General features: G+C 41.8%; 1 protein-coding gene across 2 annotated transcripts in view; it reads right to left on the bottom strand.

Moving 5' to 3' along the window:
- Positions 1-741: 741 nt before the first annotated feature.
- LOC130706622 (dihydropyrimidinase-like) overlaps positions 742-26,041 on the bottom strand; it is a 48,526-nt gene continuing 23,226 nt past the window's right edge. Inside the window, exons 2-3 of one of the 2 annotated variants that reach the window (XM_057539317.1) lie at positions 4,963-5,036; positions 742-895 (exon numbers count right to left, since the gene is read on the bottom strand). In XM_057539317.1, coding sequence (XP_057395300.1) covers positions 4,983-5,036 — 54 coding nt within the window. In that variant the 3' untranslated portion in view covers positions 742-895; positions 4,963-4,982. The remainder of the gene's footprint in view (positions 896-4,962; positions 5,037-26,041) is intronic. The other variant, XM_057539315.1, reaches the window with a different exon arrangement.

Here is a 26,041-nt window from a genome sequence, read left to right as displayed (position 1 = left end):
CCTCAGGCTCCAGAAAGTGTCAGAGACAAGTTCACATGTCAGAATAAGGAGGGAGCCCAGAGTCCAGACGTGGCAGAAACCTTGCCCCCATGTCTTGGTGGGGATAGATGATGCCTGCCCTGGAAGCTCCTTCTCTCCCCGATGGAGCTGGGATTGAGGTGGGCCGGGAGCGTCACCCGTCCTCTGTCCTTCTCACACTCTGGAGCAGCGGTGAGGAGGAGGACCGCGCACTCCCAGGTCTGAGGGTGTGAGGTGACGAGCATGGAGGCCACCGAGGGCCGTCCACCCCTGCCCCGGAGGAGAGGACAGCCCTACTCACAGTGCTCACCGCCCCCTGGGGAACGAGCAGGGGTGTGACTGTGTGTGCAGTCACCTCACTGTCTGTCATGTGCCCCAGGGTGGGATGCAGGGGAAGGAGGCAAGTGGCAGAGGCGCCCATAAATGGCGCAGTGACCAAGGAGCCCCTGGCGTCCCACCACCGTGTACAGGCCCAGAGAAAAGAAGTCAGGGGCCAGTGGCTTATGGTGGCCCCAGCCCAGACTCTCCCCCTACTCCAGCTCCCAGAGCCCAGACAGAGGGAAGGCCCCTGGAGCTCCTCCACGGAGGGCCAGGCTCCCAGAGGCCGTGGAGCCCCCAAGCAAGGAAGGTTCACTTCCCCACAATGTATTTAATCAACTTTCACAGGACTGCGAGCTCACGACAGACTCGCAGTCTGTGACCTTTACCTACACGCGTGGCCCAAGGAGGCCCCCAGGGGACAAGTGGGACTTCACAGGCTCAGGGATTGTGCTGGGGTCGTAGCAAGTCTCACCTGCTGTCAGCCTTGCTCACCCCAGAGCCTGGAGGGGGAAGAGGCCAGCAGACAGGATGTGTCACCCAGCGGGCTGGAAGTGACCTGCGGAGAACGAGGGTGCCGTCAGCTTTCCTCCCCGGCCCGTCCACACGGGAAACCAGGGAGACAGGAGCAATTCCACAGAGCAATCCGGGGCTCTGTGTCACAGTCACTCCCGTGCTGCAGAGTCCTGCTCCAGGAGGGTCCCCTGATCCAGGTGACAGCTTGAATGGCCCTGCCCTATGCCTGTCAGGACCCCAACATGCGGGACCAGGACCTGCTGAGGGGGAGCGGCCACAGGCCTGCTTGTGCTGTGCTTTCTCCCTGGAGCCAGGTCTCACCTCTGGGCCCCTCCTCCGGGGCCGACACCGCACTGGGGGCACAGCCAGGGGCCCTGGGAGGGGCTGGGACCCAGAGCACAGCACAACCTCCAGAGCTCAGCAGAGGCTGGCACAGAGCGGGGCCCCTGAGCCTGACTGCTGCCGGGTCCTCTCAGGGGCACCAAGAGGTGAGTGCTGGGTTTGAGGGTGCTGGACGCCCAAGGCACCTGTCGGGAGAAGTGACACAGAGGGACACTGACAGAGCAGCAAGAAACAAGAAGCTGCAAGTCCCTTTGCCCTTCTCCTTCTGTGAGGTGCAGAAAGGCCAGCAATGGAGGGCCCCCCACTAAGAGTCCCCACAGGGGGACCCACACTCACCCCACACGGGGACCCACACTCCCCCCACATGGGGACACACACTGATTCCACATGGCGACCCACACTGGTTCCGCACGGGGACCCGCACTCATCCCACACGGGGACCCACACTCACCCCACACGGGGACCCACACTCACCCCACATGGGGACCCACACTGATTCCACATGGCGACCCACACTGGTTCCGCACGGGGACCCGCACTCACCCCACACGGGGACCCACACTCACCCTACACGGGGACCCACACTCACCCCACACGGGGACCCACACTCACCCCACACAGGGACCTCTCAGAGATAATACATAGACTTCACAGAGACCTCTCACAGGAGCCTTATACAGAGCCCTCGCTGAGAAGAGAAATCTCAAGGGACCTGCACACAGTTCCATGCAGTCCACACACAGGCGCCCAGCGCCCCAGCGAGACCACAGAGACCCTTCAAACAACAGCCTGACACCCACTCAAATGAGCCTGAGCCACCAGCCGGCTCTGAGTGGATCCCAAGCCATGTAGCAAACTGAAGGTGCAGGAGGAGTTCAGTACCAGTGCCCCCAGAGAAAATTCTTGTGTAGTTTTTAATTACTTCTGAAAAAGAAGAATTACAGATTCCCCATGAAAACCCGCAAAATCCTTTCCTTCACAGGTTTTAGTTAGCTTGAGCTCTGACTCACAGTTGAAAGAATGACAGACTTTGAAAAGAAGTAAAACTCTGCCAGCATCTAATGAGGGAAAAATCTTTGTCCAATTTTAAATATCGTTCAGTCAAATGGCATCAGGGGGTCACATGCTTTGTTTTGCTGGGGACAAGTTCCTGCACTCAAAGTGACTTCTCTCCTTTGGAAACATGATGTAGAGAGGCCTACAGCAAGTGGGATCCATGGTGAAATGAACCAGCAAAGAGGCATCTAACCCCTACTTCCTAGCTGTGCAGATGGCGTGGGATTTCGCACAGAATAGCTTGTGTCAGGTTTGTGAGGTTTGCTTTATTTTTCAATGAAGTGAGCCACCTTATCAGACACACGAAGCTTATTCACAAATGTGACAGATTTTTGGCAATATCTCTACTACATTATCTGGCATATTTGTACTTAACTGCCTAATATTAAATGATATTGTTTATTTTACTCCTTTTAAAATACAGTAGTACAGTCAAGATGGTTGTATGGTATGCATGTCTCTAGAACGTGAAAAAATCCTAATGTTCACCTGTGATAACTTAAACTTCTGAACCATTTAGAAGAATTCATATTTTATATAATTAATAAGAAATGTGCATTTTCCAAGACTCAGGAAATTTATATTTTATTTATTTATTATAGGGCTACAAAAAGGATACATTGCTTAAAAGAATTTTGAAATCTTAGAAAATATGTCACTTAATTGGTGCTTGAAATATATATTACCTCATATCGCTTGGGAATTGGCATTTTAACATCTGTTAAAGAAAGTATATCTTTAATCAGCATTTCTATTATAATAATAATAGAGGTCTCACTGTCTGCCTAATACTTTCCAAATTTTGCACTCAGTTGAGACTACATATTTCTCATTGGTCATAAATTCTGTTGCCCTTTACATGGTAAAAACTGGATAATGTACAGATGTCAAGTATTATGTCTGGTTAAGTCTCTCAGGTCACTCTGTGGGGTAACAGTGTCATGGTCCTTTCTCTCAAAAGAGAGGAGTGAGCTGATGTGAGGGCCCTGTGTATTTTCTTTAATTAAGAAAAACAAATATTCAGGCTGTAAAATATTTTACAAAATCATAGCTATTAATTTTTTGAAATGTGCTCCCTTTGTGACATTTTCTTATGTTACTGAATCACAGAACTTGGGAAAGTAGCCACAGATGTCCTCTAATAGCCAATCAATAGTATTTACTAACTAGACTAGCTCGTTGTTTTCCTATAGATACCCACAACTACAACATCTCACATTCATGAAAATGACACTCTCTTCTTGGAAGTTTAAGCCAATATTTCTAAACTATGTGTTTGAGATAAAACTAAATTCTAGTAAGAGGCATTATAAAATAATGTAATTCCCAACAAAATATATGAGGACTTAGGAAATACTGGCATCTTTCATAGGAAAACACAGTTGCCTCATCTCATCCTGATAACAAGAAATTTGAGTGACACAGCTCTTTGGTCTAAGCATTTGTGTGTGTGTGTGTGCTTCAGCTGGTCCTCTGGATGGGATGCATTAACATTCTTTTTTTAAGATTTGTGGGCTAGAATAATTTTATATAAGGGATGCATAGGATATGCGGTTTATAAATTAGGCTCTATGGCCATTCTCATCCCTCATGGAATGGAACATGAGGGTAAACAGAACAACCGGCACAAACAGTTTCTGGAAAAACCATTACATTTCCTTGGACTTTCCCAGTAGAAGAAAAAAGGTGGGGACTTCAGGTAGGCAGCTGAGATACATTTGCCCCACAAATAAGTACATAAATTTTAGTCTATTAAAACTGGAAGGACTCCTCCAAAGCTATCTGATGAAAGGATTTGCAAAGAGTAGATCAAGAAGGACAGGCAGGTCTAGGGTCTGCTGGCCATGGCCAGGATACCACCTAAAAGATTTGTCCATAATTGAAGGAGGAACTACAACTTGGCCAAAGTGATGGGTGCTGCTCCTTCCCTCTATTTACTCCTAGATGACCCTGCCTTTCACCACCCTACACCCTAGAGCCCTCCTTCATTGTCTGTCTGGGGACTTACTGCGGACTTCAGATGAAGGAGATTAGGTGAGGAAGAAGAAGAGGAGAAGGAGGAGAGCAGGAGTGGGGAGGGAACAGGAGAAGGAGGATGATGAAGGAAAGTCATTACCAAAAAATGACTGTGGCCTCTTCTGTAGTCTGGTCACCTAATGAACAAATGGGGACCCTGAGACAGAGAGGGATTCCCCAAACCATACAGATATTCGCTTTCCACAACTGACGCAGACCAAATGCTTCCTCTGCTACATCATATAACCTGTGTGAAAGAATCCTTTTCATAGATCATCCAGATGATAAACCTAGTGTAAATTATTTCCACCACCACGAGGTTATGGCACGTATTACTGTTTTAGCAAAAAAAAAAAAAAAAAAAAAAAAAAAATTCGTTTTGCCACTTAAAGTATTTAAGAGTATACTACCCTTCTTTGATAACAGTCTGTTATTTTTCATCATAGCATGGCTTAAAAGGAAAAGAATAACAAGAGAAAGAAACTTCCAGGAAAAACAATGCAATGTAGTGTGATCCACATCCACCTCTCTGGATAGAACTCCATCATGAAAAACATTAACTCTCTGAATCTTGAATCCACCTGCAATTCAAGGTCATCCATGCAGATTTCGAGAGTTGAAGGCAAAAGTACACAAAATCCAGTTCCTGGAAGTACCATCCCTGCTTTGCCCCCATGTCCCCACACACCCCCTCACCTGAGCGGCATGGAGTTTCACTAAGAGACTTCTTGATGGGGAAGCCCGCCAGTCAGAGTGGACAAGACAGTATGCTAGAATGCAGGAAGAAAATGTTAGAACTTCCATTTGCATTCCTCCTCATCTCATTCTTTTAAAATTCCTATATCTGTATAATCTTTGTCTTGCATATAAATTACAGAACCATAGTACATGCATTTAATTTGCAAATGCATAAATATACACACTGGATCTTCATGCTCAGAAAACTTTTTACTGAGTAGGAGAAGGATAGAAATGTTGGAGAACACTGACATGAACCAGATTCCTGGCCTTTTCTAAGGAATCAAACCAGAATCCAAAACAGCCATGGGCTCTGGGCTCTGTCAGGCAAAGCACATGTGTGTGGCCTGCCCAGGGAGAAGGAGAACCAGGAAGAAACTCTAGAATATCTGTTTCACCAAACTCTGAAACTCAGAGGGACCCCGTCAGCCCTGAGTTTCACCTTGTAGGCAGAGGGCAGGTAACACACGTAAGTGGACCATTCTCCCCCCACTTGCCTGCAAACACCATGCAGCTGTGGATTGGTAGGGACCCCAAGTCTGTAGTAAGAGCACAGATCCAGTTAGAATACAGTGCAGGAACTTCCGGACCTTCCAGCAGCATCAGAGCTGCAGGGGGAATGTGTGAGGGTGTAGAAGCAAGGGGGACCTCAGGCAGCATCTAGCAGAGATTGGTGAACAGCAGCACACACCATACCCAGGAGAATGGCTTTTAGTTAAGAATGCAGTGGTTTGCATTTACATTAGATTGTTGAAAGCATCCTGTTGCTTTCGAGGCAAAATTCTGAAGGCAGTAGTTTTATCTACTAATTTAAAAAACAGGTTTTACATATAGAAAATCCACTGGAAGGTGTTTTGGATCAGATAAACAGTTCTGAAGAAAGAAAAGAAAAATGGACTCATTAAGTCAAATTTATGGATATAGTGAAAGCCAGTAAGAGCCTGAAAGCTAGTGCTTTTCATAATAGATGTTAAACTAATTACCTAAATGGATTGTGCATTTTGCTTTCTTGTCAAAGTGATGCAGTCAAAGCACCTGGTCAAGGATCAAGTTGCAATCACTTCCTGGCTCCACCACTGGTCATGAGGGCCAACCTTTCCTGTCACAGTAGCTGGATAAGAGCAGTCACAACACAGACAAAACTGTGGAAGTCAGATCTGGGGATCTTGCTGGTTGTTTGGGGAAAGAGAATCATTCACCTTTTTACTTAGCCAACAAATATGTATTGAGAACCCACTGTCTTCCAGGACCATCCCTGGGCTCTGGGGATTAGGAAGTAGGAATAACAACAAAAAAGAAAGAGGAAGTCTCTGCTTTCTTGGAGCTTGAGTTGAGGGAATAAACAAATAAATACATGCTTAGTGCTTCAGGGTAATAAGGACCAAAGTCCAAATAGAGGAAAGCATTCTCTCTACCACTGTGATTAGGAAGGTCGACCTTGGACATGGAGCTACCAAGCAGATTCCTGCCTGAGCATCAGGCTGACACTGGGAAGACAGAGCGGAAACATGAAGAGAGGCTGATCCTGATGGCACAGCCTCATCTGGATCTAACCTCGCCTGAAATGCAATGATGTGAACCAACAATTCCCCGTTGTGTTGAAGTCACTTGCCAATACCCCAGTCCTTCACACTCCCATTTCTTATTACTCCACATAGAATCAAACAACCATTGAGTCCTGAAAGTGTTCTTTGTGTGCAGTGTCACTTTTTCATTCTCACTGCCATCCTCCCACTTCAGTCCCTCTTACACCTGGGAAATGGAATAACAGTGGAAGACCTCAGGGGGATGGATCCCACAGGAAGTAGTGAAGGAGGAAGGACACCTCTTTGGCTGGCCAAATCCACGCAAGTCAACCCAGGAAGTCATTCGGCATCACCTCCATCTAAGAAAATGGAAGAAGATGCTCATGAAGGCTCTGGGCATGCTGATGCTGGGGGTTGGGAAGGAGGCCTTGGGAGGGTGGGGAAGCCAGTCTCATCCCTAGGGAATTGGGATGGTGATTAAGATACAGCATATGTCCTTTTCATGCTCAAATGCGCAATAGCCTGCAGGATGTATCTCCCCACTCCTGCTTCACCTTGCAGCAATATTCATGAAGAAAAGGAACTTTCCCTAGGCAAACATGCAGCCTATCTTCCAACGAATGAATCCTATCACTTAGAAGAAGAACAAGTGAAATCAGTCCATAGCGATGCAAGTCTCCCAAAGATCAGGTTGTCAGGTTTCTTAAAATAGATCAGTAGTTCATCATGACAAAAGAATAGTAAATAATTATGATCCAAAAGTTATTCTTCTAAACTGGAAAATCAATATTATGTTTGTTAACCTTGTACCATAGTTCAAAATAGGTCATTTGACTTACCTCTAATAGGTAATTGACTCTGAGATCTGTCAATTCTACTGTGTTCTATGCCAGAAAAAATATTTTTCAGAAATGTTCCTTGTCACTTTAAGAAAGCAAAGAGTAATTTGGCGTTTGCTCCCTTAAACTCTCTTATACATACCTTAACTAAACTCTATAGTCAACATATCCTCTTTCAGTCCCCCAATTTTTTTAACCCCTCGCAATGACGGCATGGTTCACACCATAGAAAAGGATGTGCTCTGAAATGTCAAGGCTCACAGGTTTTCTTATCAGAACTTCCGTGAATCGAGACTTCCCTGGTGGAGTTGTGGTGAAGAGTCCGCCTGCCAATACAGGGAACACGGGTTCGATCCCTAGTCCAGGAAGATCCCACATGCCGCGGAGCAACTAAGCCCACGCACCGCAGCTACTGAAGCCCTTGCGCCTAGAGCCCATGCTCCGAAACAAGAGAAGGCACCTCAATGACAAGTCCGCGCACCACAACAAAGAGTAACCCACGCTGGTCGCAACTAGAGAAAGCCCGTAGCCTCAGTGCCGCAATGAAGACCCAACACAGCCAAAAATTAATTAATTAAAAAAAGAAAACTTCCATGAGTTAACACAACGTTGCAGAGAAGCCTAAGAATCACAGACACACAGCAGCTAGCCAGCTTGATGACATTACACAGCCATATTTTTCTTTTTATGTTGTATTATTATACTTTTAGTGTATAGCAATGTCCTTATTCTCAAGTTTCTAATCATCAAAGACACAGCAAACGTAAAGCTATATGACAAATCCTTAATTTTGATCATCTCCAAACATTTGAACAGATGTCTATAGAAACATATTATTGTTCTTACATCAGCCAAATCTGAGACATTAAAATAGTTAACAGTTCTTAAAATATTTTCTTCCATAATAGAAGTTTATATTAAAATTACTTTCTTTGACCTGAATCAAATTACTGAATTATTTTCGCATGCTAATCAGATTCCCTTTATTATCTCTACTCGCCTTTAAATCAAAATCCTACCAGCCATTCCTTAGAACTGTATTAACAGGAACCAGGACCTGGGAAGGCCTCAGAGGCAGGTGAAGTGCTGCTGGTTCTAACGGTGGCTGCACAGCAATATCCTAGAACACAAAACACCTCCGACACGTGAAGGCAATCGTTTCAACTGGGGTTCAACTGGGTCAGGGCAGATGGCTTTGTATTTCCTGATTGCTCACATGCTCAGAAATCCAAAGTGGAGAATATCCGTTCTGCATGGTAACAAGTAAGAAATAGCTCAATCCCACATAACTGGATTGTCACCTAGTCCAATCTGTGCCTCTCTTACAGCTATTGACAGTGGTTTTTAATTCCTTCGGCAGGTCTCTCTACCCAACCAGCCTCCCTTAAGACACACAAACATACGTACACACACATGGTTCATTCTGCCACTTCTCCCACCAATTCACCACTCCGAGGAAGAGTGTATTTAGCTTCACTTTAGCAAGCTCTTTGGCTGCCTGAGGATTTATAAATGTTAAAATAAAAACTAATTACAACCTTGACAACTGCAGGTGGCACCTGGTCTTATGTCTCAAGGCAGCAGGTCGCTCCTGCATCATCCAAGCAGCAATGTCACTGCTTGCTCCTAAGCTCCAGAGAAACCCTCTGTTGGGTCTCGAACACCCCAAGTAATGAGATGCTACTGAAACGAGCATGTGGGGACCCTAGGTCTACGCCACAGCGTTAAGTGGCTTCTGAGGTTATCGAAACTGCCACTGATTCCAAACAAGGTTCACCAGCCCCTTCCTCCCACAGTGGTCCAGGGAACACGTGGCATACAAATTCCTTCTCCACAGGTGACAGCCACTAAGGCCAGAGATGGAACCACAGGTGATACAACTTAGGAACACATCAATTTAAATATCTGATACACCATTTACCATAGCCCTAAAATGACTCATCCGAAAGGATCATATTTGCCAGTTTAAAAAACAAACTTTTTTCAAGTTTCTCTCCATGAGTTAGCTATCACTAGCACATCCTCCATGAGTATCTTTTCCTGATGTACTACCGAGTAAAAACTTAATAAAAGCCATAGCCTAGATAAAATATATCATTTTTTCATTTGTGATTAACAGCCTTGGAGGGAGGTTTTTTTTTTTAAACTGGTCCATTAAACGGGCATATATTTAAATAAAAATTATACAGTTTCCAACTTTAAACTACTCAAAATTTCAAGTACTTTATGTTTCAATTCTATTTCAAATCAGTACACTGAAAATACCCATTACCTGGAAACTAAGGAGAATATTTTTATTTTTTATGGCGAGTCAGACTCCCTATATTATTATTGAAAAGTAAAGTTTCTAATGAACCAGAAAGGAAATTTATTGTAAAGCAACACTCAAACTAAGCACATGTATTATCACACAAGGTTATGTGTACACCTACCAGACATGTGCAATCTCTATGTCAGAGCATTATTTTCAAAAACTTAAAAACACAACACGTACAAATACAGAACAAATGCATGCCAAAGAATCATAAACTCATTAATGACTAATCCAGTAAAAGAGCATTTTGAGAAGCTAGGAATTTACAGGCATTTATAGAAGAACATTAGAATGAGATTGCTAGGTTACAAAAAAACTGATCAGTGTCCTACAGGGCAATACAACCTTTGTAGTTACCATATGTACCTGAAAAAAAAAAAAAAAAAGAAATCATCAATTTCAGCGTCTAAACTCCAGTCAAATGGTAAATGACCAAGTCAGACATGGGTGCATTCTTCTAGGTAAGTAAACAATCATGTGGGCCTATTAAACAATGTTCCTGCATAATGTCAAAAGGTCACTCTATCATACCCTCTCTTTTTTTAACTTTTTATTTTACATTGGAGTATAGTTGATTTACAATGTTGTGTTAGTTTTTACAGTATTTACAAGTTGTGTATAACTTTAATCAGCACACAGATTTTAACCTTATGCCATAGAACTCAAACTGGACAAAACAAGTATGATATTTGGAAGGAACGTATTACATATGGTTTCCTGCCTCTCAGAAATAGGTAGACATAAATAATTCAGTTTTTTAAAGTTATTCAATATGATGCAACAGAGCCTCTAGCAATCAGCACCGCAACGGGCCCCAGGTAGGCAGATTGAGTGGGGACACTTTGGAAGTTTCTCTGAAGAACTTTGTATGTTGAAGCCAAGCCTTTAAAGGCTCTGAAAAGTTAAGTGGGGAGAAGATCCAGAGGTTAATTTCATATTTGTTTTTCAGGATTAGAATTAGAATTGCAGGTAAACCCTGGATCTATTCATTCCAAACTGTCTGAACTCTTTTATACTTTTATAAGTATACTTTTATATTCAAATTCTGATTTTGATTTAAAGGGAAAAATTCAAATTCAAATTTGCTCAGTTAATTGAGATTTTTGTCAGTGAATATGTCCTTTATTTAGTACTCTTGAATGATTTGGGGTTTTTTTCCCAAATCAACTCAAAGGAGCAGACATTCTTGAGCTCCAGTCTTCTCCCCAGAACAGGCTTTCAGGCATGGGAGGGTCACTGATAATGTGTCTTTAGGGTCATTTTGTTTGTTTGTTTGCTTAAAGAGTCTCCCCCAGTTGCATAAGCTTCAGGACCCTCACAGCTCTAGCCTTGCCTGTCACTCTGGGTTGATAGTCACATGCACTTTGTAAGTTTTTTTGGAGAAAAAAATGTTGTTGTTTTCCCGAAGTTTTCAAAAATATTCTGACCTCAGTATTTCTGGGAAGTTTATTCAAATATGATTTTTTTTAAAAAAACGGTCCGTTTACCAATTTGTGGAAGACTCTTTCCAACAAGTCCAAGCTCCAGTGCTTACTAAATACCTCCCTCCATAGTCTATGCTCATTTTCCCCAACATGTTTCACCGAATCACGAATGGATTCCCCACTCACCTGCTCCCGGGGCACATCTCCTGATAGGCTCCCTCCCTACACCAAGGAACATAGTACATATGGTCTCATGCCTTTCAGAAACAGGTAGACGTAAGTAATTCAATCTAAATATCAACCAAAATACTGACATTTTCTTATTCAGATCATCTCTCTTCTTCCTCCCCAAAGATCTGAAAATTCATAAAGAAACAGTAGATTCACAGGGATAATCCTGATTAACTTGGGGGATTCGACTCACTCTAGAAAACCACTAAGCACACTATTGAGACAAAAAGAAGCCTGCACCAATTAAAACAGTAGCAGGATTTTAGTCCATATTACCCAAGGTCAAAACTTCTGTATGGACTGTATTGTCTTAGCACACATGGCATTACTTGAGATTGACTGTGCTCACATAGCAATAGAATATGTTGATGACACTTAGCAAATAATTACAAAGAATCTGTGCCCACTGAAATGACAGGAGTTCTGACAAACAATACCCTTGAGAAGAGACATTTGATAAACACACTATTAGACATTCACTTAAATCAATTCTAACGATTTTATACTTCTTAGCAGTTGTAGCATTATCTTCAGTTCCTCCAGTCTGCAATTCATGTATTTTTATACCAAATTCTTAAGGTTAATCATGTTATTGGGCTAGGATAATTTATACAACAAGTGTCTCACTATTATACTGTGTTATGTTATTTTTCTTTTAAAAGAATAATATTGTGTGATAATATCTATTAGAGGATCATATTAATAAACTTTCATGAAAGATGATACAATAACACTTCAGCACATAAGGAGCCATTGCTCCAGTGAAGAAAGGATTCAAATCTGATACAAATCTTCAAATTGAGGTGCTAATATATTTGCCTAGATCAAGCACTAGGTATTATTACATGAAGAGCACATGTTTGTCTCCCATGCTGGCCAACAAAATGGGCTTGATCTGCTCCCCCAACCAAGGGCAGAGACCTCTCATACATATGCAGGACATAACAGGGAGGAGACATTGTTGGATAAGAACAAATCCTGATTACCACTCCTAGAACAGTGATTCAAGTTGTGTGCCCCACCTGTAGTGGGCCAGAAATACATCTTTTATTCTCACAACAAGAAGGGCACTTTTGACAGGGGAAGGAAACAAAAGAAGACTTCTAGAGAAAATTACAAGTACTGAGATTTAACAAGGTGCGGATGAGTGAGTGTGTAACACTCACTAAATTGAACCCCTGGGTCTACAAATATCATCATTTACGTCAAATAATCACCATCAACAGCGGCTGAAATGTCTAACACTGGCTTCAGTCCTTTTCAGAGACTTCAGTCCTTTTTCTTTTCACTGGGGAGTAGAGTTAGGGAGGACAGCAGCTACTAGCTATAGCTGGTACTTTACTTATATGGGGAAAATAATTCAGCTGTAAATTAACTTCCAATTGTGTTGTTCCTTAATCGGGAAAGAGTGAACATTACTCCTCAAAGTGACATGCGATCCAGGAGACAGATTTACAATACTAAATATGCAATCAAAATACTGACATTTTCTTATTCAGATTATATCTCTTCTTCCTCCCCTCCCCCCCGCAAAAGATCTGAAAGTTCATAAACAAATAGTAGATGCACAGGGATAATCCTAAAACAGAGAGCTACTGCCCTCTTCCACTTGCGGCTCATGGTAGGAAGTGAGCAAACCAACCACTGTCTGCACAACAACTTCTGGAAAACAGGGCTCCAACTTGGAATCTATGTTCTAACTTTCCTCTTGCATTCCATTTAAGAGGATAACTCCATTAGAATAACACTTTCATCTTGACTAAATACAAAGAGTTCTAGAAGGCAGACCAAGTAGAGATGCACAATTTTTAAATATCTGGTCCTAGAGGATGCTGTCCATTCAACTTGTTTTATCTTCAAAAAGACAGAGAATAAGAGAAAAAAAAAAAAAAAAGCCCATGTTTTTGGCTATTTAGAAACATTACTCTCGCCCTGTGTAGACTCCTCCTGACTTAAAATTTCCCATTAATTATAAAGATTCATGTCAAAACATGGATAATTTCTGAGATGTCAAATGTTTCAACCAAGTCCTGTATGAGAGTATGTCTTATGCCAGAACCTCACCCAGGTTGACCCCCCCACCCCCACCGCGGTCTGACTAATTTACTACTGAGAACCAGTTGTAAATAGAGGAAAAATGTCACTGTATCCTTTTGGGGAGAAGATCTTTACCTTTTTAAAAATTTACATACAGTTCTCATTATTTTATCAGGGCTTAAGAATATTTCATTTTTGTTAGTTTTAAAGTCTTGTCTGAAAAGATTACTTGAGTTCTTAAAACACTTCTTAGGAATAAAAGGTTAGCGATCAAAAGACTTGAGCAAATGCTGGTGTTCGTGATTTCTTGTTGGTAGCCTAAATCCCATCCTGCTGGCAAACTCCTCTTTACAATTTCTCAAATGATGGGACAGGACTAAATGAACTCTCTACCTTGATTTATGTAGTAACAAATTTCAAATATGGGTTTGAAATACCTTGCTTGTATATACATCTACACATACAAACAAACACCTCCCAAATATTCGAGAGTTAAGGAAAAATCCAATTGGTCAAATTACCTAATCTAGACTATAATAAGATTCATTCACCATTACTTCTACTGCTACAAAGGATACTGTCAAATGAGATTAGCAAGCAATTATCAAACAGTTTGTGTACTCTCTATGAATCTTTAAGTCTGCAAAGACATTTAAATATATACTTGACACTTGAACAACTATAGTAGCCATCTTTGCGGTGATCAAGGACTCTATAGTATCTAAAATGTTCTTAGCCATGCATATTTACATAGGTACTTTTAACTTACTGAACTTTTCATCAGAGTACTAAACACATCTAAATAAAACAGAGGCTGAAAAGTGAAAACTAGCATTGACATTTGAAGAGTCAGCCAGAGACCCAGACGAACTGAGCTTAGAGATATATTCAATTCAGAAAAGGGTATCTGCCTGGATATTCAGACATGGAGCACCTCAGAGCATGTGACTCTTAAAAAAGATGCTCAGTATGAAGAACATGATACCTCTGTGGATTTCAGGGAATAAAATACAAACAGAAAATAAAGAAATATCAAAATAACTGATCTTGCAATATCCTGTAATCACAACTAAGGAGACAAGAAAGGCAGCACAGCACTCTGCTTCTAAGGGAAGGATTTTTGAAGCCATGTTTCCTTTAAGTAAGAGTGACCTCTGGTGACTTTTTAATTGCACCTCAGTGTACTATGTTAAATTATTCTACAATTCTTGTATACTAGCAATTCATTTAGTACTACATTTTTAATTTCTTAGCAAAGTGATAAATGCTTTACCGCAGGACCTAAGGATTTCATGTAAATGCCTCCATTTTAATTAATTCATGGAAATTGTGCCCAAAGCTAAATTAAAATTCTGCCTGAAACACGGGGCAGTATTTTCTTAAAGGAGACTAAGGCTCATTTTCAGGAGTGACTCATATAATATGGCATTAAATGAGCTGATACTAAATGATGACAACACAAACTTATCACAGCCTCGGGGCATGTATGGATGAATGCTGGAAGGGTAACTATTTGTACAAAATGCTTTTCACTTTAGCACAAACTTCCTGGTAAGGGCGGAGTTCCCCAGCCCACCCCACCCCCAGATAAAACTGGATACCCAGCAGCAAGGTCGGTTTCTAACATGCCTACTAGCACTTTCTTGAAATGCATAATAGCTTGCCTTACTCCCTACAACCTGATTTAAAAAAAATTCTTGAGGGGGATGGGGTGTGGATGTAGGACTAAGGGGGCTTTCTTCCAATCCCTCAAGGAAAGAAAAGCCCTATGATGGAGATTTCAATCTGAATAACACTTTGAAAACTTTTTCCGATTTCCAGATTAAAATGCCTTGAGGTCGGCTGAATCAATTTGGCTAGCATCTTTAGATCAGACTCGCATTGCCAGTCCAGAACTGAGAGGTTAATACATCTTCACTGAACCAACAAAATGAGAAACATAGCACATCACAATATACAAGCATGTGCACTTGCAAATGAACCTGAATGGCAGGTTATGTTTTTCCTTTAAGCAAAAGCCTTCTAATTCTGAGGGGTCTATCCTTCTCGTAATTCTGGGGACTAACCAGGTTTGCCGCCTGGGCTCTGCTGCGGAGCCTGCCCGCCGCTGCAGCGCCCGAGTTCTTGGTACCCGATTCCGCAGGGCGCCAACTGCAAACATCTACGCTAATGCAGGACCCGGCCAGGTCGGCCAACCATTTCCTTTCTGACATAAATCCTCCAAAATGTATTCATAGTAAAAAGAAAGAAATGACATATTGGCATGCTCTTCTCTCCTCACCTCCTGCTATCCTCTCTCTCTGGTCTCTCTCCGCCTCAATATTCTCATGCTAATTTTAGGTTTTACTAGAACTTGAGCTTTCTCAATGAATATTCAAAACAACAGCACACAGACAAAATTCAGCTCACAGACAAGTCAAAACAGGCTTTGTGTATTACAGACTTGACAAGTGGAAAAACCATTGTAAACCATCCTATCCAAGCGTTGGGACTTTGCGATGGTTTTTAAATGCCTCATTTTCAGAAGCAGACCAGTGATTCCATTTGTAAAATTCAATTAGTTTTTTTCAAAAACACGAATTCTCAGTTGACAGTATAAGTTTTAAAAGATTTGCTGTACTCACAAGTATTCCCTGCTGCTAATGTACTCCAGGGCTGGGCAGACAAAAGAAAGAGCATCCTGAGACAGGCTCCCGCGGCGGAGTCCGTGTTCACCGGACACCGGTGCTCCCCACCCCAAAACCCAAGGTGTCCAGACAGCTGCTCTGAGCCGGAGTCTGCAAGCTCCCTCCTGCTCGGGGTAGCTAGCGCTCCCTCCTCCGGGCTCGGCGAACCCGCGCAGCCGGCGGGGCGGGAGCCCCAACCTGCAGCCACACCCCCACCCCCACCCCCACCCCCACCCCCACCCGCTGCAAGCATCTGCACTTGCAAATGAACCTGAACCCACACACACACACACACACACACTTCCATTGCTCTATTGTTATGTCATTGACATAACTGATGAAAACTAGTTTCCTTCATGTCCATACACACATTGATAGGATTAGGTTCATTTTCCTTGTATTGTCATTACAATATGATGTTATTCCTCAGCTGGAACTAGATTAAAATTTTGCATTTGTATTTTTCATTTCCATGTGGAAAATGAAATCTTATTTTTGCCTGTCAGTCTAAAACCACTTTGAATCGTAAATTGGTCTCCTATGGTAAACCTTTAAGACCTCTTCTTCTTGTTGCTGTAACCTTTTCTACATGGTGGACTTTATTAGTTACATTAATTAAATAACAAATGCCCACCTTATTGAGCTGGGTATGCTTTAATCCACAGGCACAAATCAAAAGAAAGAAATGATTATACCATTAGAGTTAAAAAACAAAAAGCTTTGGTTGATTTGTTTGTAAAGAATGGTTTAAAAGGAACCTAAAGTCGTTTCTTTGTTTGAAGGCTTAAGTAATTGTACCTGCCAGGTAATTGACGAGAGGGAGGCCTCTCACTTACCACCCCCTTTTGTGTGTTTCAATTACTGGGAAGGTTAATGGTGCTGAACAGCTGAGGTATGAAGGCACCTTGCATTATCTTCCCCATCAGAAGTCCCCAGAGCCCGTTCACCTTCCCTCCTGTTTATGGGAAAAGACACAGTGTTCTCTCACAGCCCAGAGTACATGAGAACCAACTTCTCACAGCCTAGCAGATCTTTGCCAACATTTTCTGGAAAATAATTCTGCCCCTTTCAGAGCCAGCGTGCAATGTAATTTGAACTCAAATACCAACATCATTTAGAATGACTGAAATCATACCTTGATCTTGTGACTTGTATAGTCTCATTCTTCTAAATTTTAACTTTAATGATGCTTATTTATTAAGCAAGTACAGAGTATATGGGCAGAATTTTTCTTTGAATATTTTATATTGAATGAATTGAAATAATTGGGATGTTAAAGGACTAGGGAATGATAATGAACATGTATGCACTGAAGCATTTACTCTGTACTAGGTAGGTTCTCGTCTGTATCATATCCCTTTAAGACCCCTCCTCTCTGAATATCGTCCTCCATGTTGACTCCATCAGGATTCACTTACCTAGAAACAATAGGTAACCTGTGACCAGGGCAGATGTTCAGGGAAAGGAAAGGAAATTACGGCTCCACCAAACCTCTCTTGCACAAGTACAGATGTGTTTGTATTTAGCCTGAGACAAAAACTTTGTTCCTTTTCCTTCATTATTGTTCCTAACATGCAACAAAGGCAATCGTAGGAAAGGCAGTGTGGCCCTAAATTCCCCCTCAGCTGATCTTTAAGAACTTCAGACATTTTCCAAAGAAGATTTTGATCTAGGGAAGGACATCAAGCTCCAAATTAAGGTGGACTATGTGGGAAAAAGGTCACTGGGATAGGGTTGCCAGGTAAAATACACCATGCCCAGATAAATTTGAATTTCATATAAATATATAGTTTGGGAGACATACAATCAACAAACATAAATCTGGCAACCTAACATTGCACTGCACCGTATAGATGGCAGATGATTTTAAAAAGGAGGGTCATGGGGATATAAGAAAAGAATGTGAAACTCAAGAGTTTTTTCTAGGGTAAGGGTCAACAAATTGGCATGAGGTCCAAATCTGCTTTGTTCCTGTCTAAACAATGTTTCATTGAAACACTGCCACACCCATTCATTAAGTACAGTCCAAGGCTGCTTTCACTCTGCAGTGGCAGCGTTCAGTAGTTGCAGGCCCACAGAGCCTAAATATTTACTATCTGGCCCTTTAACCAAATAATAAAAAATAAAAAGTCCCAGTTAAACTGCTAAAATTACAATTGTCATTCTAAATACTCACTATTTCCCCTCTCTGAGGAAAGGCTTCTTTCCATAGGCATGCCTGATATTATAAAGCTGAAAATATGTAGGCTTTTAAATAAGTCATATTATTCTACTCAATGGATTTAAACATAAGGCAATATTGTCACTTCAAGAAAAATAAAAAGAGCTTTGAGAATTTTTTCCATATGTCCACATTTGTGTTTCACAACTCCAGACCACCTAATGCAAACTTTCATTTCTCAGCAAAATGAAGCGGAGAATATTACAAAAGACTCAGCGATGTCAAATCCAGCCACCAGTTAGATCTTCCAATTTTCAGTACAACATTTCCTGCCAGATGTGGCTCAATGTGCCTTAAAGAAGCAATTGTTTAATTCTCATGTGGAGAACTATTGTTCTGGAAGAATGAGGGCATTATAGGATTAATCTCCAAGTGGTAAGAAGAAAAGCTAGGTTTACAAACTCTGTATGACTCTGTATGTGCCAGTGAGTAGCTGGAAGTAAGCGTTCTACTGGAAGATAGGATTTCGTTCCTCAGGAAACCAACACACTCCTGGGACCCTGGGTTGAAGCCATTTGATGGGTGGATAGCATGAGAAAGGTCTGGCAACCAAAGTCACCCCATGCTGCTGATGCAGACACCTGGCAGAGACAAGATAAAGTTCACACAGTCACTTGAGGCTTTAAAACCTAGTATGCAAACGAAAAGTAGCGAAGAAAATTCTATTTCTAATCTACCAGTGAAAGATGTGCATTTCATTTTCAGATTATGAAAGTATCGAAGGAGAAAGGCTGTGCTGTCATGAGTGACAGTGCCTCGGCCGCCAGGACTCCAATCAGAGGCTCAGTGATAAGTGAGAGTGAGCCCAGACTACTGCCAACGCCATGGCCAAAGACCGAAGAACACACGGGAAGGGGTTTCCTAATTGTGTATGGTAAATAACCCTGCATACAAATCCTCCAAGCCACGATCTGGGTAGTGTATTAGAGCAAAGAAGTAACAAAGAAAACAGGCAGGTTGACATTGAGGAGAGAGGACCAAATCAGTTTCAATAGACTTGAGGCTCTGTGGGCCTAGGGAAGGAGAGGGTATTCTTTCCATTCTTCTACTCTTTTATTTCTTTATACATATCAAACAAATTTTATATCCTAAATCTATTTCAATATATACATTTATTTTGGTCTAATTCTGTAGTTTATTATTTCTGATGATTCTTCCTCTTGCATTTTATGTTTTTATTTTTATTGTGAGCATATGTTTCCTGGAAATGGATCTGTAAGAGCCTAGATGACTATGTTCAACAGGAAGACAAGACATGGAGAGAAAGTGCCAGAAGTAGAGGGAGGGGTAACTGAAAGTCCTGATGGAAGAATGCCAGTGTAGCTAGGTGGTGGTTGTAGTTTAGGGTCAGTTAAAGGAGGGACTAGGAACAGTAAGTGAAGGGAAGGGACCTTTCAAAGAATAAATGTATGCGCGTATGTGTGTGTGTGTGTGTGTGTGTGTGTGTGTGTGATGTGAGGGAAGATTCGAAAATCTTTACCCAGAAAAGCAAGATCATCAGGTAAGTGGTCTTTAGAAAGATTATTCTGGCAGCAGGATAGCAAATGGATCAGAAGGAGGTGAGGTAGAGACAGGAAAATCATGAAGACAACAATAGTAAATGCCAGAGATTTAGAGGGTTTGAATAAGTCAGTGATGGGATGACTGAAGAAAAGGGGACATGAGAAAATTCAAGAGATGGGGCTAAACCTAACCTTTCACAGTCAAACAGTAATGCTCTCTTTCCAAGGATCCACACCAAAGTTTTCATACCCATTCTAAGTGAGATGACATTCCAAAGCATACAAAACATGTTTGACTTGGACACTAACACTCATTTCACTATCATAAATGTCAAACAACCCCTACTGATGGTCAGATACTATATGTCTTAGAAGACTTCATAAAAAACAGCCAGATAACAAGCAGTGTATGTTTCAGGAGCATATTGTCTTGATCTGGGGAGTCCTTTTCAGCTAGTGGAAAAATATATAAAACCGAAAGAAGTCAAAGTTGCTAGTGACAATTTAATCCACATAGCTTAATCTGAAAAGCTTTATTGCTTAGAGAGATATAATATTACGGAAAGCTGAAACATATCAATGTACTGTTAGAGTTTCTAATTCTATGACATAAACTTATTTTTAAATAGTCTTCTTTTGTAATATTGTCTTAATCTTGCAGTATTAGTGATAATACTTTGAATAATGGAAATACCCAGTATAAATGCCTTTCCCTAAAATTCCTTATCTGATTATTCTACCCAAAGTCATGGACCAAAGTCACATTTCTGATTTTACACTTGAGATCAACAGGAGCAACACTAATGGCTAAAATTCACTGAGGACTTACTATGTTCCAGGCATTCTTTATATATATTAATTAATTTAATCTTCATAACAAGTCTATGAGATGGGTTATAATTATTACTTCTATTTTTGGAGACAAGGAAGCTGAGACACAGAAAGGATAAGCAAATCACCCAGGGTCACACAGCTGGCATTCATCAGTGGAAGCAGAAGCCTAATCCAAACATTCCTTTCATAACCACTCCACTCCACTGCCTATCTGAAAGTGTGACTCATTATGTTAGTACATCTTGTTGAATTTTATAGTTTTATGCTGTTTGAAGGAGTGCTGCTGGAATCATCTTCATTTCTACACCTCCACTGGGCCCTTCTATGTAATTCTGAAAATACGAACGATCTTTGTTTGAAAATAGAGGTAGTCTTGAAGTGATAGCATGTGCATTTTGTCATGCCTTTGAGCTAGCTAGTCATAAAACTTCTCAAAGATAGTAACAGGTTTTGTTGACAATAATGGCCAGCCATAAACAGACTCAGAAATTCCTCACCCTAGACCAGGGGGTCAAGTCTGCAAGCACAATGGGAGCTTCCACTTGATGTTGCAGGTTACTGGACACAGAGTCCGTGGTTCTCACTCCCAGAGGCAGCTGTGACCCAAATGAATTTAGCCTCATGGGTGTCAAGGAGACACCTGGGCACCTACACTGAAGTGCAATGGCCACCTGTGCACCTGCAGGCCCTCTGCCCTGATGTGCAGTGAGCCTTTCCCACCTGGATTAGATGCTGCTTCCAGTATCAGGTAGACACTGTGAACCAGGCTTGTGGAGAAGGCCAATTACACACTGCCCGCAGGCACCTCTGTTTCAGGCTCCTCCTGAATATGGAGCCTTGCTGAGATCAGACTTGATCAAGATCTCCCTAGATAACAGTCATCTTGCCTAATAATACCTGCCAGAAGGCCTCCTCTTTGCTGCTTGTTGGTCTTTGGTAGTTCCCCTGACACCTGGCCTTTTCAAGCTCTCCCTCAGGGCTTCCCAGCAACTTTTAGAACAGGCACCATGCTTTTTATCAAAGCCTTGGGTCAGAAGTTATGTCAGGCATTTTCCTACTGGAAGAAAACAAAACACTCAAAATCAGCCAATGGATCCTTCCATGAACAAATCAGTTGGCTAGTAGAGAGCTCAGGGATAGTCACATAAAAATGCATTTGTATTAGGCCACCTAAAAAATGATGATAAAATACACAGGGGGATTCTGCAGATAGTCTATATACTTTCAAGGTAGCATATTTAAAATATATTCATTTCTCCATTTCTTTGGTACTTACTGAGTACCATCAGCAAAGCACTGCAGGAACAAAGAAGCGTGATTCTGTTTTCAGGAAGTTTAAAATCTGATGAAGGAGGGAGACGTGTAACCAAGCATCTGTTCTATGAAGCCAGTAAGAGCCTGAAAGCTAGTGCTTTTCATAATAGATGTTAAACTAATTACCTAAATGGATTGTGCATTTTGCTTTCTTGTCAAAGTGATGCAGTCAAAGCACCTGGTCAAGGATCAAGTTGCAATCACTTCCTGGCTCCACCACTGGTCATGAGGGCCAACCTTTCCTGTCACAGTAGCTGGATAAGAGCAGTCACAACACAGACAAAACTGTGGAAGTCAGATCTGGGGATCTTGCTGGTTGTTTGGGGAAAGAGAATCATTCACCTTTTTACTTAGCCAACAAATATGTATTGAGAACCCACTGTCTTCCAGGACCATCCCTGGGCTCTGGGGATTAGGAAGTAGGAATAACAACAAAAAAGAAAGAGGAAGTCTCTGCTTTCTTGGAGCTTGAGTTGAGGGAATAAACAAATAAATACATGCTTAGTGCTTCAGGGTAATAAGGACCAAAGTCCAAATAGAGGAAAGCATTCTCTCTACCACTGTGATTAGGAAGGTCGACCTTGGACATGGAGCTACCAAGCAGATTCCTGCCTGAGCATCAAGCTGACACTGGGAAGACAGAGCGGAAACATGAAGACAGGCTGATCCTGATGGCACAGCCTCATCTGGATCTAACCTCGCCTGAAATGCAATGATGTGAACCAACAATTCCCCGTTGTGTTGAAGTCACTTGTCAATACCCCAGTCCTTCACACTCCCATTTCTTATTACTCCACATAGAATCAAACAACCATTGAGTCCTGAAAGTGTTCTTTGTGTGCAGTGTCACCTTTTCATTCTCACTGCCATCCTCCCACTTCAGTCCCTCTTACACCTGGGAAATGGAATAACAGTGGAAGACCTCAGGGGGATGGATCCCACAGGAAGTAGTGAAGGAGGAAGGACACCTCTTTGGCTGGCCAAATCCACGCAAGTCAACCCAGAAGTCATTCGGCATCACCTCCATCTAAGAAAATGGAAGAAGATGCTCATGAAGGCTCTGGGCATGCTGATGCTGGGGGTTGGGAAGGAGGCCTTGGGAGGGTGGGGAAGCCAGTCTCATCCCTAGGGAATTGGGATGGTGATTAAGATACAACATATGTCCTTTTCATGCTCAAATGCGCAATAGCCTGCAGGATGTATCTCCCCACTCCTGCTTCACCTTGCAGCAATATTCATGAGGAAAAGGAACTTTCCCTAGGCAAACATGCAGCCTATCTTCCAACGAATGAATCCTATCACTTAGAAGAAGAACAAGTGAAATCAGTCCATAGCGATGCAAGTCTCCCAAAGATCAGGTTGTCAGGTTTCTTAAACTAGATCAGTAGTTCATCATGACAAAAGAATAGTAAATAATTATGATCCAAAAGTTATTCTTCTAAACTGGAAAATCAATATTATGTTTGTTAACCTTGTACCATAGTTCAAAATAGGTCATTTGACTTACCTCTAATAGGGAATTGACTCTGAGATCTGTCAATTCTACTGTGTTCTATGCCAGAAAAAATATTTTTCAGAAATGTTCCTTGTCACTTTAAGAAAGCAAAGAGTAATTTGGCGTTTGCTCCCTTAAACTCTCTTATACATACCTTAACTAAACTCTAGTCAACATATCCTCTTTCAGTCCCCCAATTTTTTTAACCCCTCGCAATGACAGCATGGTTCACACCATAGAAAAGGATGTGCTCTGAAATGTCAAGGCTCACAGGTTTTCTTATCAGAACTTCCGTGAATCGAGACTTCCCTGGTGGAGTTGTGGTTAAGAGTCCGCCTGCCAATACAGGGAACACGGGTTCGATCCCTAGTCCAGGAAGATCCCACATGCCGCGGAGCAACTAAGCCCACGCACCGCAGCTACTGAAGCCCTTGCGCCTAGAGCCCATGCTCCGAAACAAGAGAAGGCACCTCAATGAGAAGTCCGCGCACCACAACAAAGAGTAACCCACGCTGGTCGCAACTAGAGAAAGCCCGTAGCCTCAGTGCCGCAATGAAGACCCAACACAGCCAAAAATTAATTAATTAAAAAAAGAAAACTTCCATGAGTTAACACAACGTTGCAGAGAAGCCTAAGAATCCCAGACACACAGCAGCTAGCCAGCTTGATGACATTACACAGCCATATTTTTCTTTTTTTTTATGTTGTATTATTATACTTTTAGTGTATAGCAATGTCCTTATTCTCAAGTTTCTAATCATCAAAGACACAGCAAACGTAAAGCTATATGACAAATCCTTAATTTTGATCATCTCCAAACATTTGAACAGATGTCTATAGAAACATATTATTGTTCTTACATCAGCCAAATCTGAGACATTAAAATACTTAACAGTTCTTAAAATATTTTCTTCCATAATAGAAGTTTATATTAAAATTACTTTCTTTGACCTGAATCAAATTACTGAATTATTTTCGCATGCTAATCAGATTCCCTTTATTATCTCTACTCGCCTTTAAATCAAAATCCTACCAGCCATTCCTTAGAACTGTATTAACAGGAACCAGGACCTGGGAAGGCCTCAGAGGCAGGTGAAGTGCTGCTGGTTCTAACGGTGGCTGCACAGCAATATCCTAGAACACAAAACACCTCCGACCCGTGAAGGCAATCGTTTCAACTGGGGTTCAACTGGGTCAGGGCAGATGGCTTTGTATTTCCTGATTGCTCACATGCTCAGAAATCCAAAGTGGAGAATATCCGTTCTGCATGGTAACAAGTAAGAAATAGCTCAACCCCACGTAACTGGATTGTCACCTAATCCAATCTGTGCCTCTCTTACAGCTATTGACAGTGGTTTTTAATTCCTTCCGCAGGTCTCTCTACCCAACCAGCCTCCCTTAAGACACACAAACATACGTACACACACATGGTTCATTCTGCCACTTCTCCCACCAATTCACCACTCCGAGGAAGAGTGTATGTAGCTTCACTTTAGCAAGCTCTTTGGCTGCCTGAGGATTTATAAATGTTAAAATAAAAACTAATTACAACCTTGACAACTGCAGGTGGCACCTGGTCTTATGTCTCAAGGCAGCAGGTCGCTCCTGCATCATCCAAGCAGCAATGTCACTGCTTGCTCCTAAGATCCAGAGAAACCCTCTGTTGGGTCTCGAACACCCCAAGTAATGAGATGCTACTGAAACGAGCATGTGGGGACCCTAGGTCTACGCCACAGCGTTAAGTGGCTTCTGAGGTTATCGAAACTGCCACTGATTCCAAACAAGGTTCACCAGCCCCTTCCTCCCACAGTGGTCCAGGGAACACGTGGCATACAAATTCCTTCTCCACAGGTGACAGCCACTAAGGCCAGAGATGGAACCACAGGTGATACAACTTAGGAACCCATCAATTTAAATATCTGATACACCATTTACCATAGCCCTAAAATGACTCTTCCGAAAGGATCATATTTGCCTGTTTAAAAAACAAACTTTTTTCAAGTTTCTCTCCATGAGTTAGCTATCACTAGCACATCCTCCATGAGTATCTTTTCCTGATGTACTACCGAGTAAAAACTTAATAAAAGCCATAGCCTAGATAAAATATATCATTTTTTCATTTGTGATTAACAGCCTTGGAGGGAGGTTTTTTTTTTTAAACTGGTCCATTAAACGGGCATATATTTAAATAAAAATTATACAGTTTCCAACTTTAAACTACTCAAAATTTCAAGTACTTTATGTTTCAATTCTATTTCAAATCAGTACACTGAAAATACCCATTACCTGGAAACTAAGGAGAATATTTTTATTTTTTATGGCGAGCCAGACTCCCTATATTATTATTGAAAAGTAAAGTTTCTAATGAACCAGAAAGGAAATTTATTGTAAAGCAACACTCAAACTAAGCACATGTATTATCACACAAGGTTATGTGTACACCTACCAGACATGTGCAATCTCTATGTCAGAGCATTATTTTCAAAAACTTAAAAACACAACACGTACAAATACAGAACAAATGCATGCCAAAGAATCATAAACTCATTAATGACTAATCCAGTAAAAGAGCATTTTGAGAAGCTAGGAATTTACAGGCATTTATAGAAGAACATTAGAATGAGATTGCTAGGT

Source organism: Balaenoptera acutorostrata, unplaced genomic scaffold, assembly GCF_949987535.1.
Source record: "Balaenoptera acutorostrata unplaced genomic scaffold, mBalAcu1.1 scaffold_339, whole genome shotgun sequence".
NCBI classification, from domain to species: Eukaryota; Metazoa; Chordata; class Mammalia; order Artiodactyla; family Balaenopteridae; genus Balaenoptera; species Balaenoptera acutorostrata.
This window is presented reverse-complemented; position numbering and strand designations above follow the sequence as displayed.